At 50.8% G+C, this 17,083-nt stretch overlaps 1 protein-coding gene and 1 pseudogene across 1 annotated transcript; one reads left to right on the top strand and one right to left on the bottom strand.

The window, feature by feature from the left end:
• Ppif (peptidylprolyl isomerase F) lies at positions 1–6,317 on the bottom strand. Its single transcript, XM_021181771.2, has 6 exons — positions 6,039–6,317; positions 4,922–4,952; positions 4,353–4,441; positions 2,717–2,813; positions 2,046–2,121; positions 1–920 (listed from the first exon to the last, which is right to left on the bottom strand). The coding sequence occupies exons 1-6, from the start codon at positions 6,228–6,230 to the stop codon at positions 785–787; spliced, it is 621 nt and encodes a 206-aa protein (XP_021037430.1). The 5' UTR covers positions 6,231–6,317; the 3' UTR covers positions 1–784.
• Positions 6,318–15,727: 9,410 nt separating this feature from the next.
• LOC110309734 (AKT-interacting protein pseudogene) lies at positions 15,728–16,857 on the top strand (annotated as a pseudogene).
• The last annotated feature ends 226 nt before the right edge of the window (positions 16,858–17,083 follow it).

Below are 17,083 nucleotides of genomic sequence, written 5' to 3'. Positions count from 1 at the left end.
TATTATTGATAGATTGGATTTATTCAACATACAGAAAAAGCAAAGCCTGCCAGAAAACACTTCCCTCTTGAGAACAGCATGAAGTCAGGCAGTGTCTGTAAGTTTTGACCACGGGAATTCACATTGAGCAGACAGACCGGGCTCACAGGTCTGTTCCCAGGTCCTGCTGCTTCTATTTCACAGGCTCCTTTCAAAAATCACAGCAGCAGCCAGCAGGATTCACAGTGACCAGGAGGGAAGGCATTGGCATTGGGACTTTCACAAGAGCCCTGAGTGATGTCTCAGAAGCCAGGGTGGGAGGTGGGGGGTTGGGGGTGTCTGTGGCTTGTGCCAACTCGGGTCACAGCAGTTGTGTCACAGCAACACAGGTCACACATGGACAGTGCCATGAGTGTCACAGCTTTGTTTCTATGAGATCTTGAATTCTATGTTAAATTATTGCAAGGAGGAAGACAACATTAAATAGCAACTGCTATCCCCACTGGTCAAGGAAAAGAGTCAGGAGCCTTCCCTGACTAACTGGTCAGCATTGCCAATGTCCAAGGCACACGCACATGGCAATCACGGGGACGTCGGCTGAGGGTACATGGCCCGATGGCCATACTGATGCCCAGAAACGGGATCTGAGGAAGGATGGACAGTGGAGAGCAGCATGGTCCCTGGGAGGACCATGCCTGAGTGGCCTTCCTTAGACTCAGTAGAAGTGGGTACAAACTGTTCTTTGGAGAACCTGGGTGAATCAAGACATGGATGCCTGCTGCTGTCCTAGCACCTTGGCTGTGAGTTAGCTCAACTGGCCACAGTCTGTGATGACAATCTTCTTAGACGTCTTCCCACTTTTTGAGCCGAAAGATTCTATTTTCTTCACAACATCCATGCCCTCTTTGACATGGCCAAACACGACATGCTTGCCATCCAGCCTGTGGGGAGGGTTGAGCCAAATAAGAAAACACCCAGCATCCTGGCCACTCGGCAGAATTGTTTGCCAAAGGCACCCCCCCTACCTTGAAAGCCTAATTACGGTTTGTGAGCTCTCCAACTGCATTCCACTGGATTCCAGGCTCCCAGTTCTGTCACCCTGGGCTTTGTCCTGCAGCCTGATCTGACTTTTGGTGACCTTACTTATGAGAAGTGGGTTGTTCTCATTCTGCCCAGGAAAATGATGGGCATTGCAGCACTCAAAAAAGCAAGACATCTGCACAACAGACTATGGCAAACTGAGCACCAAATAAGTGTGAGAAGCCTGGAGGTGTTGAGTAGCTCACGATTTGTGAGTTCCAAGAACAGAACAGGGACTTAGCTCAGCTCCAGCACAGCCGAGAATGAGGATAGCCTGGGGCAGAGCTTTAAGGCCCATCAAGGCTTCCATGGAAGGAGCAAAGAAGATGGGGCCGGCACCAACATGCCCGGCCCTGACAGCCCTGTGTGACTGTCATCCCATCACTTAGATTTCCTTAAAGTTGTGAACACAGGTTTTCTAAACTTCTCAGTCAGCTGTTGCCTCTGGCCTCCTGGGACCCGGGGCCTGGGATACTCAGGACTCTATGCAGAGAAAGGTGCTGCTTAGTGCAAGTTTTACCAGGGAAAAGGCATTCTTAGACAGCACAGGACTGTGGGAAAGGAGGCTGGGAGGTCTGGGAGCCATGTGCGGCCATGCTAACAGTGTGAGGAAACTATTCCTCCCAAGCCATGATTCCATAAGCACATTCTGTAGCAGAGGCAAGCCAAGGAAACAGCAGGGTAAGCCAGGCAAAGTGGCTTCCACTCAGACCACCGTGAGGCCACTTACTGAAGCATTCCCCAAATTCAGTGTGTGTGCAGGTGAGACACAAATCAAATTCTAGCCAACAGCACCACTGGGGTAGAGAGGTGGGACATAGTCACAGAAAAACAAAACTGTGCCTCGATTCCTCCCTGTCTCTCAGACAGACACACAGCGAGAAGCAAGCCACTGGCCCAGAGCAGACGGGCCAGCTGCAGATCAAGCTCCTGACTGTGACCTCCTCTAGCTTCCTTCTCAGAGGCCCTGCGTGTGATGTACTCACCAGTCTGTCTTTATCGTGCAGATAAAGAACTGAGAGCCATTGGTGTTGGGGCCTGCGTTCGCCATGGACAGGACACCTGTAAGACAAGCACAGGTGAGCTGTGTCCCCAGGAGGTACCTCACCTGAAACGTTGCTTGGGAGAGCAGGTGGCTCACACTCCATTGAGGATGCGTGAACCTGCAGATCCTGGGACCAGAGAACCAGAGCTGACACAGTCCCCGGAGCTTGTGTGCCTTAACTGACAGCTGGCTCTCAATGGGGGAAGCCACGGTGGAAAGAGTTCAGGGGTTACAGTGGGGGTGCTGATTGGAACCCCAGCTATGGCTTCTAGACTCTCCCACACTCTGCCTTGGGTTCTGCTTAAAGACTCCCCAACCAAATTCCCATAGGGAAGTCTGTTTGGTTTTTGTTTGTTGAAACAAGTCTCACTTTGAAGCCCAAGAGGGCCTTGACCTTTGGGTTCTCCCACCTCGGCTTCCCAAGTGCTGGAATTACAATGGGAAGTTTGGTTTTTACAGAGTAATGAATGAGAAAGTTCTAGAGAAACCCAGTAAGAGATGCTGAGCTGCCTGGATGCTAACAGAAGGAGCATGACAAGGATGCCGGGCAAGTGTGGACCATAGCGACAGGAAGAACAGCAAGAGCACTGGACAGGGCTCAGACCCACATACCTGGCCCCACGTGCTTCAGTGTGAAGTTCTCATCAGGAAAGCGGCTTCCGTAGATGGACTTTCCTCCTGTGCCGTTGTGGTTGGTGAAGTCGCCAGCCTGTACACAGAGTACCTTGTAACTAATTACCACACAGCTGGCAGAGGGACATGGGTCCCCTAGGAAGACAGCCCTCAACGTTCTCAAGGCTCGCCCTCAGGCAAAAGGGCCAACAACTATCCAGTGACTAAGATAAATTGGGCAAAACTAAAACCAAGCTTCTGTAACCATGCCGTAACAAGTCTGGTTTCTGAACAGTAAGTTTCCTGTCTGAGCTAGTGTTTTTCTGTAAACCTCAAGAAACGTGCCTGAGCTATTCAGACTCTCAATCCACAATTCCTAAGAGGACCACAAGCAGGTGACCAGGAGTCCTGTTCTCAGAGCAGTAGGAGATGACCAGTTCCCAGGCTGAATCCTCTTCTATGCTCCAGCATCACCCTCCCAAAGCCCAACAGCTTTGTAGACACATGCTCCATGGGGGTAGGTACTTTTCTCAGAGCCTGCTCAGTGTCGGAGGATATTTTTGTGCACTGTGTACTCAATCGCTGATTTCTGTATCCAGATTCTGGTTGCAGTCTGGATTTTGGTATTGTCATTATCATGACACATCTGACTCAGTATTTTGTAAAACACTGTACTCGATCACTAAAATAAAGAGCTGAACAGCCTGTAGCTCGGCAGAAGAAAAGGCGGGACTTGGTGCCCAGAGAGAGGGAGAGGGTCTCAGAGGGGACAAGGGGAGTCGCCACTGGGACATGAATGATGAAGGAGGTGCCAGGGTGAGACAGAGATGGCAGGTAACAAGCCACGTGGCTGGGAAGTAGTTCAAGGCCAGTACTGTAGTGTTAGAATAGCTCAGAATCCGCCCAGCTACACTGCCTGAAGCTTTTAATAAATATAAAGGTCTCTGTGTCATTCATCAGAGCAAGGGTGGGCTTAAGAAAGCCCTAACTTTTACAGTCCAGACAGCCTAGGAAGACCTGCCTGCAATTCTTGCCCAGAAGAGTCTAGGAACACTTCTATGCCACAGCCACAGCCACAGCTCTGCCTACCTCTCCTTCACTTTGTCACACCCAATGCGTAACCAAAGCACTGTAGAGTGACAGTAGGCACAGCTCCAACCCACTGCTGCTTGGCTACAGTGGAGAGAACAGGCAGAGAGGACTTCAGAGAGGCCGAGACATCCATGCCTGCCTCAAGCTCTCCTGGTCTCCACACATCAACCTCCAACCTTGAGTCTGCCCATGAGGGTTTTGTTGCCAACACCTAGCTGGAAACCTGATGCAGCAATACTGACATGTTTGTTCCCTTCCCTGGGAAGGCACCTCCAAGTCCCAGCATGTGTAATGATGATTTAGCCATCTTATCCCCGCCCTGTCTCTTTTCCCATGCCCAGTGCTCAAGGGCACATGGAATACCAAGATTAGAGGCGGTCTAACTCTGATGGCCCTTCAAAGCCTCAAGGTCCACCACCACCAGCAGCCCTGTGCTGTGTCTCCTCCGTGAACCAGGGCCCAGCTCGCCCACCAGTGATCCCAATTACTCCCTCGGCATTTATACTGCCGGTTCCACTCACAGCAGAGGCCATGTTCCTGTTACCTGGCACATGAAGGCTGGGATCACCCTGTGGAAGGTGGAGCCTTTGTAGCCAAATCCCTTCTCACCAGTGCATAGGGCTCTGAAGTTCTCTGAAGAAAGAGAGAGAAAGAGAGAGGCAGGTTAGGGGCAGGCAATCTTCCCTGCTGATCCCCCAGGTGAGCTACATGTGGAAAAGCCCTGCCCCTCTTCCTGAGTCCATTCCTGATCACCTTTCTGTCTTGAGCCAGTGTGAAGCGCTATGACTAGAATCCAAGCTCTAAGCTGTGCCAGCCGGGATAACAGAGCAAAGAGCCCAAACACTTTACCTAACCCTGCCCTGTGCTGTCATGGAGAAGTGGGAGGAAGCTATCTCTGAGAGCTTACATGGGCCTTCCCCTGGTTCTGAGATGTCTAGCTACTCTGAGACTGGTTAGCAGAGTTGACAACAAGGTCCAGAGAGGGACAAAAGGCTGCCTCGGGGTACCCATCACCTGTGCTTAGGTTGAGACTCCCATACGATCATAATCTAAGTCCTAACTCCATGCCAAGCCCACCAGCCTTGCCTGGTTCACTTTCTACGTAAGCCTTACCTGCAGTCTTTGGCACGACATCTGCCTTTAACTATGGCGAAGGAAAAGGAACAGAAAAGGATGGTCAGTCCAGAAGCAGGTGCGAGAAAGATCCCCCTCACCATTCACACCCAGAGGCCAGGGCATCATGACAAAGAAGCACAGGGCCATTCCCTTCCATGACCACCAACCCTCCTCGGAACTGCCAAAGCCGCTATCGTTTCTGCCAGCTGCTTCCCGAACCCAACCAAAGCTTGCTTGAGAAGCCTTAGTTTCTTATCAGAAGAAACTAGTGCCATCCTGGCCCACATCCGGGACAGAAATGTCAGCTGGAGGTCCTCGGCACGAGTCCCTGGACCAAGAGTAAGTATCACATCAGAATCAGCTGACCTTCCTCAGTGCTGGGGGAAACTGAGGCTCACAGAAGGGAAGGAGGAGGGGACCGTTGAGGGATAATTACAGCCTCATCCAAGCCTGTCTCTTGCCTCTCAACTTCTCTTAAGAATCCCTCTTCACCAAATGGAGTTGGGGGGGGGTACTCCTCATTTTCCAAACGAGGAAAATGAGGCATAATAAAAAATGCCAGCTCCCCTCCCCCAGTCGATCGGCAGTCTAACTGGTACCTTTGTTCAAAGCAGAACAGCCTAAAGGCTCCTGGGATGGCCTCCTGACCTTAGTGACTGTTTCCTACTTTTCTTTTTAAGGGTCAAACAGGAGCTGATAGTCGACCTCAGGGAATGGAGAGGGTTTGGGCTCCCAGAACCTTCTCACTTGCATTCCCTGTGTCTCTTCTTAGGCAACCAGGCCTTGGGGGCGGATCCGGAGTGCGCTCAGGCCACCACGTGAGCACCTGGCAACACCTGGACCTCAGACACCCACCCCAGAGCTCTGGGTCCAACCTCGGACGCAGAGGGTCTAGGCAGCCCAACGTCGGTCCTGGCCGGTCAGTGGGCTGTCACTCAGTACGATCTGACCTTGACCTTTTCCTCCACACCCCCCAGGGTTTTGAAGAGCCCCGAACGGACCAAGCTGATGCCGCCTCTTCTGAGAGAGGGAAACTGAGGCTCAAGGTCACCTGATGTGCCAGGCACAGTACAGGGTCCGGGAAGTCCAGGTTTCCCAAATGCCCAAGCCTCACCTCCAGCACCACGCGGCCGAGCGGCTGTCCATCGGCGCCCACGTCCAAGTACACGAGCGGGTTCCCGGAGGAAGAGTTCGCGCCGCGGGCTCCGCCGTCGCTGCAGGTACGGGTCGCGGAGAGGAGCAGCGGCGCGGAGCGCGGGCCGGAGAGCAGACCGAGCAGGCGGGGGCCGCAACGCAGCGCTAGCATCGCTGTCGCGGGTCGGGCGAGGGCGCGCGGAAGAACTCAGAGCAGGCACTGGCAAGGTCGTACGACCCAGGAAGCGATACCTAGGCCGCGCGCCGCTGCCTTTATTGGTCGGCTGGCTTCGAGACCACGCCTCCCCGCCACGCCTCCGCCGCGCCCCCGCGGAACCTGTTCGCTAGCGTCCCCTGCCGGTAGCCGCTAGCAGCGCAATCGGTTCGTGTGTTGTGGCCCGCCCTCTATCCCCACACACTGAGCCGGAAGTCCTTTGAAAGTGCCTCTAGACCAAGAGAAGGGTTGATCCTGAGATTCAGAAAGACGTGGGGGGTGGAGGTGGGGGAATCTGAGGTGGATCAGAAAGGGAGAGATAACAGAAAGAACAGAGAAGCAGAGATACAGTCTAAGACACCCACAAGGTGACCTCAGGCCGCAGGCTCTAGGGCTAAGTTTGTCTCTGTTTGCTTCTAGAGACCAGACCCTCCGCCAGGACTGAAAATACAGTTTGCCGAACCAATAGTGCATCTGCCAGGCCTCAGTCCCAGCCCACTCTGACAGCCCTTGTCTGTTCCCACCACCTCCGGCCAGGCCAGCAGAGTGTGGGGCTAGATTTACACCCCCTAGAATCCCCCCTAGATTTACATCCACCTGGAATAAACTTCCTTGCCAACGGCACCACACCTGCAGGTAACTTCCTAAGTAACCATTCTCTAGGGATGCCAGGAAGTTGGCAGTGTGTGATACAAAAGGAAAGGAGCCTGCAGAAGAGCCACAGGCAGGAATTTAAACCCTGGTGTACTGGGCACAGCAGCAACCTGGGAATCAAATGAATGCCAGCCAGCGAGAGCATGTGAGCCAACACAGTTAGGAAACTGAGGCGCAGAAAGAGAAAAAGGCTCTAACTAGGGCTAGAAAACCCTGGTTCCCTACTGCTGGATTCAGCCAGTCCTGCAACCAAGGAAGTGATGAGAAATTACCCTGCTTTCTACTCATACCTGTTCTGAGGATAAACAAACAAGAGAGAGAAGCATTTGTTAACTGTTAAATGCTGTTCTGTGTTCAACAGCGATGGGCATAATCTAGACTGTGTGCTCAGAGCATAGCGGGGAAGCTCCAGTGCAAGGTCCCAAGGTCCTGAGAGATGGGAACAGGAAAGGAGCTGAAAGCCTTAGGAGCCTGGCCTGCTCCACCCAAGATTCAGTTTGTGGGGAGGTGTGGAGAAGCCAGGCTGGTCCAAGTAGTCTATGAAATCAGGGCACGCTCCCCGCCTCACACATGGCAGCCTGAACCCTCTTGTGGGGGTCCAGAGCTCTCTGCTTTGTGCTACTGGCCTTGATGGGTTGTATACCAGGCCCTAGTCTAGGGTGGGCCTCACCCAGCCCCACAGAGGGCCCCCTCTTTTCTTGTCAGTGTGTATCAAAGGGAGCTGCCTGCAAGGGGAACTCACTTGCCCTCCGCTCTGCCTGAGCCATTGGCACATTTTCTAAAATCTATGCAACAGCAGTGCACACTTAGACTGGAAAGGAGTGGAGAGAAAGCACCACACGTGCCCCGCTAGAAAGCATCCAAAAGACCCAGGCTTTCTGTAGCCTGTCCACTCCTGTAGGTTTTGACTCCTATTGGTCTAACATACCCCAAATGGGAGCTGTGGAAACTTGTTGTTGTCCTTCGAGCCTGCAGAGGTGAGGATGGATCTCCTGCTGTGTTAAAGTATGCAGGTCCCACCCCAGAAGAGAAGGAGCCTTCCTTCACAAGACTCCTTCCCAGCCTCAGACCTTCCCCATGGCTTAGCATGTGGCCCAAGAAGCAGCTCTTTCCCACCCCCCACACTGTGGCAGTGACTTGTCAAAGGGAGTGTGTTTGGCTGAGACCAACCTGTCTGACTTCACAGTCACTGTTACTGCTTGCCAGACCCTCCTGACAGTCATCATGGATCTAGACTGGGACAGGGCAGGAGAGAAGCCTTGGAGGACAGTGTAGGAAAACAGAAAATACGGTAACTAGGAGCCCAGGAGACAGGGGAGGTGATTTCTATCTCGGAAAATCAGCCTGGACATGACCACTCCTGGGTACAACAGGGGCACGATTGTGAAGAGGTTATCCCAAGAGCGAAGGATGAGCCTACAACAGCCCTGGCTGGGCTTAGTCAGGGCATCCTTGAGGAAAGGCTGTGATCTTAAACATAAATGGAAAACGCCAGGAGAGGACCATCACAGAGGTCTCTAACGGCCAGGCTGAGGCCCGATGTCATGGGTAGCACTGGGGAGTCACCGACGTACAGTGCTCCCTTGTCTACATGCCTTCCCTCACGTTACTTCTTCCAGCTCTTTGGCAAACACATTTGCACTCCCCTTGTGTGAGCCAGAGACGAATTCCATCTTCACCACGAGCTGGATTCTGATGTCGTTCTTGCCTGCCCTGTCCTCAGTTGGTCTCTGGAGAGGCAGTCCTCAAGCTAAGCTGTGTACAGCTAAGCATATGCCCGGCCCTGAAGACACTGGGCCCAGATGAGACTACATACTCTGCTGGTTCCCCAGCTGCTGATAGACTGGGTCATCTTCAGAAGTTTCTCCCCAGATGTCCAGGTGGCTTCTTATTCACGAGTACTGACAGTTGAGGACCCTGGGACAACTTGCTGGGACCTCATAGCACCAAGAAGCAGTCAGGAGAGATTGAGATCAAACTTGTGTCTTGGGGTTGCAAACTCAGGTGCCCATGGGAGCCAGGAGTAATGCAAGCTGGCAAAGACCAGAAGTGGGTAGAAGATAAATGCTGTCTGAGTGGCTGAGGCATGCTTCCCCTCCATAGGCTGGACCATGGGAGCAGCTAGCTAGGCCCTCACAGAAGAGCAGAACACTTGAAGTTTCCAACAATTTAAGAATGTATATGTATACGTGTATCTCTGTATGGGTATGCACACATGAGTGCAGGTGCCCATAGTGGCCAGAAGAAGACATCAGATCCCCTGAACAACTGTAAGCTACCTAATTTGGGTGCTAAAAACTGAACGTGGGTCCTCTAGAAGAACAGCAAGTTCTCTCGAAGCATCTCTCCAGAACCCCTCTTATAAATCAGGGTTTCATGTAGCCCAGGCTAACTTCAAGCATGCTGTTTAATCAATGATGATTTGAATTTCCGACTCTCCTGTCTCCCTGATGAATGCTGGGATTACATATGTGCACCACACACCTGGTTTAAATGCTGTTGGGGATTGAAGCTCAGGGCTTGCGAGTGCCCGTGAAGCACTATACCAACTGAGCCACAGTGGAAACTATTTCTTCTCTCTCTCTTTTTCTTTTCTTTCTTTGTTTTCTTTTCTTTTCTTCTTCTTTGGTTGCTTGAGACAGGGGTCTTGCTGTATAGCCCTGAATGGCCTATAGCTCACTAAATATATCAGGTTGACCTTGAATGTACATAAATTCCCCTGCCTGTGCCTCCCAAGTACAGGGATTTCAGGTGTTTGCCTCCTCATTCAGCTTGGGAATTAATTTTAATATAAGATGAAATAAGAGCCATGGAAAACATATCCACCACATATCTACCACTATTCTCCACATATCCTCCACATATCTACATATCCACCACATTTCTACCACATACCCATCCTATATCCACCACATATTCTCCACATATCCACCACATATCTACATATCCACCACATATTCACATATCCACCACATATCCATAGAGCAGGTGCTGGGCAGTGTGATGCATGAGGGTGTGTGAGTACGGTGGCTAGTATATAGGCTGGGATTGTCTAGAGAGGCAGTGCAGGAAGCACTGGAGTGACAGTGGGTGCCCTAAATGGGCACAGGGTGTGGCTTCACCCTGAAGGCTGTTTAAATCCACAGAGGTGTTTTGTTTGTTTTGGCTTCTTTGAACCTCAGTTTCTGCACCTGTGCAGAGGAGTTGGTTGTATCTGTTTCAGAGGATTGCTTTTGTTACATAGAATGGAATTTGAATAGAACAGGGGCTCTATGAATGAGTGAATGAGTGAGTGAGTGTATGAATGAATGAATGAATGAATACCTTCCTGTCCAGACTGGCAGAAGAATCAGGGAGGTGGAGGTTTTGTTGTTATCAGTGGTTTCTTTGTTTTTGAGAAAGTCTCATCACACTATATAACCTACTCCAGCTTCAAATGTGTGATCCTCCTGTCCCTGAGCACTGGGATCGCAGGGTGCTCCACCATGTCTGGATAGAGGAGTGGATCTGAAGGCAGACACTGTGACCTTAGGTGTGATTCTTCGTGGTTTTACCATAGATTTTTGCTCCTTTCGCCCATGGCTCCCTTAGGGGTGTCGCAATTCCAGCCTCAGCCCACCTTGCACATCAAAGTTTAAGGCTCTGCACATGCAAGTGTAGAGTTCAGCCTTATTCACCCACAGGCAGTAAGGCCAGCCGGCCTGGGCTGCATGCTCATTTCATGGATACAGCGGGAGCTCTATGTTGGGGCTAGAAGAGACTACATAGGAGCCAGCTTTGGCTCAGCTACCCAGAGCTCTATCCATTGTATAAAAGAAAGTTGTACTGAAAAAAAAAAAAAAGTCGTTCTTCCCACCCCTTCCCTCGTGGAGGCAGGCGGTCTGTAAACTGCTCCAGATAAGTTCTGGGAGATACACACTTATCTCTGTGAGGATGGTCCTTATCTAATCACCTGATTGTAATGAACAGAACTCAGCCAATGGAAAAGGAGTCCCCAAGACCACCTGTGGATCTGTGATTTCTTCTCTGAACTTGTGTCTCCTCTTTGAGAGCATCCTTCTCTTCTGCCTTTCTCTTACACACATGCACACGCACACACTCATGCACACACATGCATGCATGAATACACACACACACACATGCACACCTGACCATCTGTCATATCATGGGGGAGTGTGGGGGCACAAGCCTAGCAGGAGGCCCTGTGGAGAGACACCAAAGCCTGACAGCAGCTACATGCAACATCTTGGACGTGTGTCTTCTGCAACCTTCTAACCACCATTTGTATTTGAAAGTTGAGAATCACCTCCAGAAGAGCCCCGTCTGGTCTGCAGCCTCCTGAGCAGAAGCCTCCAGCTGACCCACAGCCGGAGTGATGAGCTGCAGGGCTGGAATAATGCACATTTGTCCCTTAGAGCCACCAAGTTTTGGGTCACTTGCTCTGCAGCAATAGGTAGCTAACTCCCAAAGCAGTTCACCCAGGCACAGCCCTTAGAGGGTCCCATTGTCCCACACCTAACAGTTACTGGCCGGCCATCTCAGCGGATTTGTGCCACCAGCTGCTCTTGACAGAGACCACGGGGACACAGAAGGAGCTCAACAAGACAAGACTTGCTTATCTCTGGGAAAGCATGAAGCCAATTTGCCTTGTTTTGCTCCAGGAAATGAGTAGGGACTGGGAGAAGGGGAGAGAGACGGGGAGCGCTGGAGGAAGCCTTAAGGAGGCCAAGCTGAGCCATTTGGGGTAGTACCTTGCTTGTTGACACCATGCTGGGCCTTGCTCCAAGATGTTACCTCTAATCTCAGAACAGCCCTGGAGAGTACTGTCCCTGTCTTACAAGTGAAAGAATGGAGGCCCAGAGAGGGCTAGCTATTCACCCAAGGTCTCACTAGGACGAAGTAGAAAGTGCAGGTCTTCCCACCTTGTCTTGACTGCATGGCTTTCTGGAGGAACTAGTGGGTCCATGTAGAATGGACACCTCTGAGGTAGATCGTGTCAGATGCTATTGCTTCAGTTAGCCTGGCACTGCTTAATTACATAGATGGGGGGGGGGTGAATGGGGCAGGGTCTCTCTGAGTAGCTCTGGCTGTCTTGGAACTTACTATGTAGACCAGGTTGGCCTTAAACACACAAAGACACACTTGTCTCTGCCTCCTGCGTGCTGGGGTTAAAGCTGTGTACCACACCTGGTCCAACTAGTCTTAATAACTCTGTAAGGAAGGGTTCCAGGAGATTGGGTTAGACTTGAACTCGGGCCAATTCAGTGCACAGCCTGCACTCTCCTCCCATGGCCAGGCCTTCCTGTCCTAGAGGACTGTGCTGCCAGTCCTCAGGCCTCCAACACCTGGGCAGCTCATAAGCCTGCCGCCCTGAACACACTCGTATGTACCGTTCACACCCAGAGTCAACAGAGAGAGCCAGCCCAGAATTACTCTTTGCAGGTAACAACTCCACCTTAATTTACTTTTTATGCTTTATAGCAATGTTTTCAGTGCTCCGATATCCCAAAGCAAGGGTGCCAACGCCCGCTTGCCTAGGTGTGAGGCTTGGGCCTTTGCAAGGACTGCTTGGTCAGAACGTGCCTGAGCTCTGCCCGCCACAGAATTCTACAGCCTTGGAATTCTGCAGCCTCCCTCTCCCCTCTGACAGACTGCAGCTTTCCTCGGTCTCCTGACTTGCTCCTCTCAGTCCCCCTTACTAACCCTGGAGGCCTTTCCTTCCTCTGTTAGAATACTGTCCACCATCTCGCCACAAGGTTTACATGCTAATCCATATTGTCTACCTTCTAATCACTATGACCCACAATTGGTCACCAGTGTCTGTCTATTCTTCCAATTAGAAAAAAGCCCTGCAGGCTGATGTCTGGGTAAAAATAGTAACAGGTGGCCTCTGTACAGCTTAACAGAGTGCACGCCACAAGCACTTGCGCTATTTCTCAACTCCTGCCTGGCCCCGGAGAACACATACTAGTGTGATACCCGCTCTTTCTAAATGTGGTCTCTAAAAGTTAGGGGAGGGACATGAACCAGCTAAAGTTAAGTGGCTTTTCCTAACAGTCTCAGTCTGGGCCAGCTCTGTCTGGGGCCTGAACTTGACTTCTGCTAATGCTGCTGTTGTTGAATTTTAGTTGAATCTCAATCTCTGTGACAGACAGCCCTCATATTTAATCACCACAGGTTGTTTTCCGAAGACAGTGCAAATCATAGGTCCTGGGCTCACCCAGGGCCCCACAGGAGACCACACAGAGGCCTCAACTCCTGGGGATTGTTCAGTCATTCAGCAGAAGGCCCCAGGGGAAGGAAACAGGAGCCTGTGAATCAGGGTATAGAGAGCAGGTTGTACTTACTTGTTTGCTGAAGGGGGTGGAGTGGGGCATGCTGCCACCTCCAGAGAGATAAGAGCTGCATGATGACAGAATCACTGTGGTCCACCCTAGGCCTGACCAGAGCCAAGTTTGCATTATTTGAGCTGAAAGAGCTTTCCACCAATTGGCAGCACTGCAGTACTTTGAAATAATAGGCTCCCCGTGTCTGGAGGTATGCAAGAAATACTACAGAGAGGATGCTTGTCCAGGGTGTGTCCAAGGTGACCTGGGAGGTTCTTTACAGTTCTGAAACTCTGTGACTAAGGCCCCTTCAATGGAGGTTGCCTGGAGGGGCATGGAGTCCAGAGTACAGCCGCTAAGTGCAAACTCTATTGGCAGAGGGGCCAATGAAGTGCAATGTGAAACCATAAAAGCTAGGAGGAAATGTTGCTGTTGTTACTGGTTTCAAAAGAGCCCATGCTCTCCAAGCAGGAAGTGTAAGGGAGAGCACGGGAGCGTTTGGAGATGGTGCTAGTGGCAGTTCTCATCTCTGTGGCAAAACACCTAACAGATACAGCTTCAGGGAAAGTGACTTGCTCTGGGCACAGTCCAGCCGGCAAGGAAGCCATGGCAGCAGGGGCAACTTTGGCCAAGGCAGAGCGTGTGAGGTGGCAAGTCTTATGTCTTGGTTGATCGGAATAAGACTGGGAGCAGGGCCACCTTCAGTGACTTACCACCACCAGCCAGGGTTGGGTGGGTTGGGTGACCTACAACTTCCCCCAAATGGCTGAAAAGATGGCTCAGCTGTTAAGAGCACTGACTGCTTCTCCCGAGAGGACCCAGGTTCAATTCCCAGCACCTACATGGCAGCTAACAACTGTCTGTAATTCTGAGGTCTGACACCCTCACACAGCCATACAGTCAGGCAAAAACACCAACACATGTGAATAATAATACATGAATTATTTTTAAAAATCTGTGTTGCAAAAGGTTCCACAGGCATGATTTGGGGCAGAGCAACCTGTGTTGGTCTATCTTTCTTGTTTTCCTATCACTCCGTGTTCCCAGTAAACACCCTTCAGGAGTAACGTCAAGGTGTCAGGTGTCTAGTTTTGAGATTCGAATAAAACTTTTGGATGTAGATAATAGGTCTGCAAGTTATTCATGATTGTTTGGCCAGCCTTCCACCCTAGGCCCACCCTAGGCCTGCTGAAGACTCTCAGCTGGAAGGAAGAGGGGATCGGACAGGAAGAAAGTAAGTTAGGTCCATGAAAAGGAGGTCAGGAGAACCCCAGACAAAGAGAAACACCCGCAGCCTTGTTTCTGGGTAGATCCTAGGTAGGCCGAGAACATAGCACACCCTTCCCTTGTGTGTCTGGGCAGGTAAGCTTCCATACTCCCCTGGCGTATTCATTGCTTTTCTGTTATGATAAAACATCATGACCAGAAACAGTTATGGAAGGCAGGGTGTATTTGGGCTTAGGGTTTCAGAGGGATGAGTGGTGGGGATGTTTTTAACAGCAAGTAGAAGTATATCAGCAGGGGCGGGAAGCTGAGAGAGTTCCTGTCTTCTAACAGAAGCACAGAGCACAGAGAGTGAACTGAAAGTGGTACAGAGCTTTAAACTCTCAAAGCCCGCCTCTACTGACATACTTTCCCAACCAGGCTCCACCTCCTAACACCCCCCCACACACACACACCCTCAAACAATGCCACCCACTGATCAGGTGTGATGGTGCACACCTTTAATCCTATCACTAGGGAGGCAGAGGCAAAGGCAGACAGATTTCTCTATAAGTTCGAAGCCAGCCTGGTCTCCATAGTGAATTAGGACAGCCATATATATATAGAGAGAGAGAGACCCTGACTCAAACAAACAAAAACAGTATCACCAATTGAGACCAAGTGTTCAAGTACTGGAGCCTGTTCAAGCTCCTACACCCAGTCATGGGGTTCCAGAAGGAATAAGAAAAGTCTCGCAACAGGTCCAGGAAAGCTCAGAGTACTCCATAAACCTGGAGCCTTAGCAGCCTTGTGGTTGGATCAGATGAGAATAGAGACCGTGCAAATGGACCAGAAGCAGATGGAAACAAGAACCTTAGATGGAACCCTCCAGAGATCAGCAAGGACAGCTTTAACCAGTGCCCCCAGCTCCATCACCTTGCCCCTCCTGAGCCATTAAGAGCTGAGAGGAGATGCTCGTGTAAAGTCAGAAAAAGACGCTGGGACACCCAGGATGCCAAATCAGCATCCCTGAAAAGCAGAGGGCATCTCTCCAGCCCCCAATAAAATAATTCTTAAAAAAAAAAAATTGGGGGCGGGGCGGGGCTCTGCGGGAAAGGAGCGCCAGGGGCCGGGCTGCCACAGCCGGAGATGCTGTTGGCCGGCCGTGGCGCTCGGCCCCCAGCGCTCCACACCGAGGGCACCCAGTGTGAATGCCGAGGACAGAAGAGTTTGATGACACAGCGCTGGAGTTCTTTGTGTGGAGTACACGTTATGAACCTTTTATGGAGCATGTCTGCAGGCTCTGTGCGCAAGGTGAAGAGAAGACATTAATTAGCAGGAGATGTGAAAACCAGTCTTCCACAAAGTGCACCCAGAAAAACAGCTACCTTCTATTTCCCAAAATGCTCTACCCATATCGAAGCCTACGTCTCCTGCCCCAGCAGCGCAGTCAACAAATGGCACCCATGCCTCTTATGAACCCTTCTACCTGGAATATTCGCTTCTTGCAGAATTTACTCTGGCAGTGAGGCAAAAGCTGCCAGGAGTCTACATACAGCCATCTTACTGCTCTGCAGTAGTGTGGTTTGGAGTAATATTCATATGGCACGGGCTGTATCAGGATGGCGTATTCAAGTTTATGGTGTTTATATTCTTGGTAACTATCCTGATGGCAACTGTCTGCGCTTACCATTTGATATTCTGGTCTTTCACCCACTAGTTGATCCCACCTCAGGTGAGCTGGATGTGAAAAGAGCGTTCGCAAAGTGGAGGCAGAACCATAATCATATATGGCAGGTGTTAATGTATGTGAGGAGAGTCTTCTACAAGATCGACCCGACGAGCCCCCTAAACCCAGAGGCTGCTGTGCTGTATAAAAAAGACATTCAGCTTTTTAAAAGTAAAGTGGTCGACAGTGTTAAAGTGTGTACTGCTCGTCTGTTTGACCAGCTGAAGATAGAAGACCCCTACGCCATTAGCTTTTCTCCGTGGAACCCTTCTGTACATGATGAGGCCAGAGAAAAGATGCTGACTCAGAAGAAGCCTGACGAACAGCACAATAAAAGTGTTCATGTTGCTGGCCTGTCATGGGTAAAGCCTGGCTCAGTACAACCTTTCAGTAAAGAAGAGAAAACAGTAGCAACCTAAGAGATGGTGGATCTGGTGCACCGTGCACTTTCCTGCTGGACTCTGGCCTAGTTAAAGCTGATTAATGGCAAAGGACTGCCTGAAGAGTAAACTTTGTGAACCGTGACTGGCTATCAGTGTTGTGTATGCGTAGGTTCTAACAGCAGGTTATGGAGACCTCTCATTAAGTAGAGTTACTTCTGTTGTCAGAAGTGTCAGGGTGGATCTAGTTCAGTACTCCAAATTATTGGGGACCTTGAGGCTTAAGTATTTTTCTGAATATGTTAGAGGTAACTTTTGTTTACTTAAACTAACAGAACAGAGAGAAATGAGTACTATGTAATAGTTTGGAGTTGGTAGTTTCAGCTGTACATATGTTAGGCCATGAAGAAGGGTACAGAGAACAGACTCCAGAGTGCAGCACTTTCAAGTAGAAGACTGGCTTCCCGGCTTCAGCCTGCTGACTTGCTGTAAACGTCTATCCCAGAAGCGTTAGGAACG

This window comes from Mus caroli, unplaced genomic scaffold, assembly GCF_978045245.1.
Source record: "Mus caroli unplaced genomic scaffold, Mus_caroli_1 scaffold_12, whole genome shotgun sequence".
NCBI classification, from domain to species: Eukaryota; Metazoa; Chordata; class Mammalia; order Rodentia; family Muridae; genus Mus; species Mus caroli.
The sequence above is the reverse complement of the archived record's forward strand: the minus strand, read 5'-3'. Positions and strand labels throughout refer to the sequence as shown.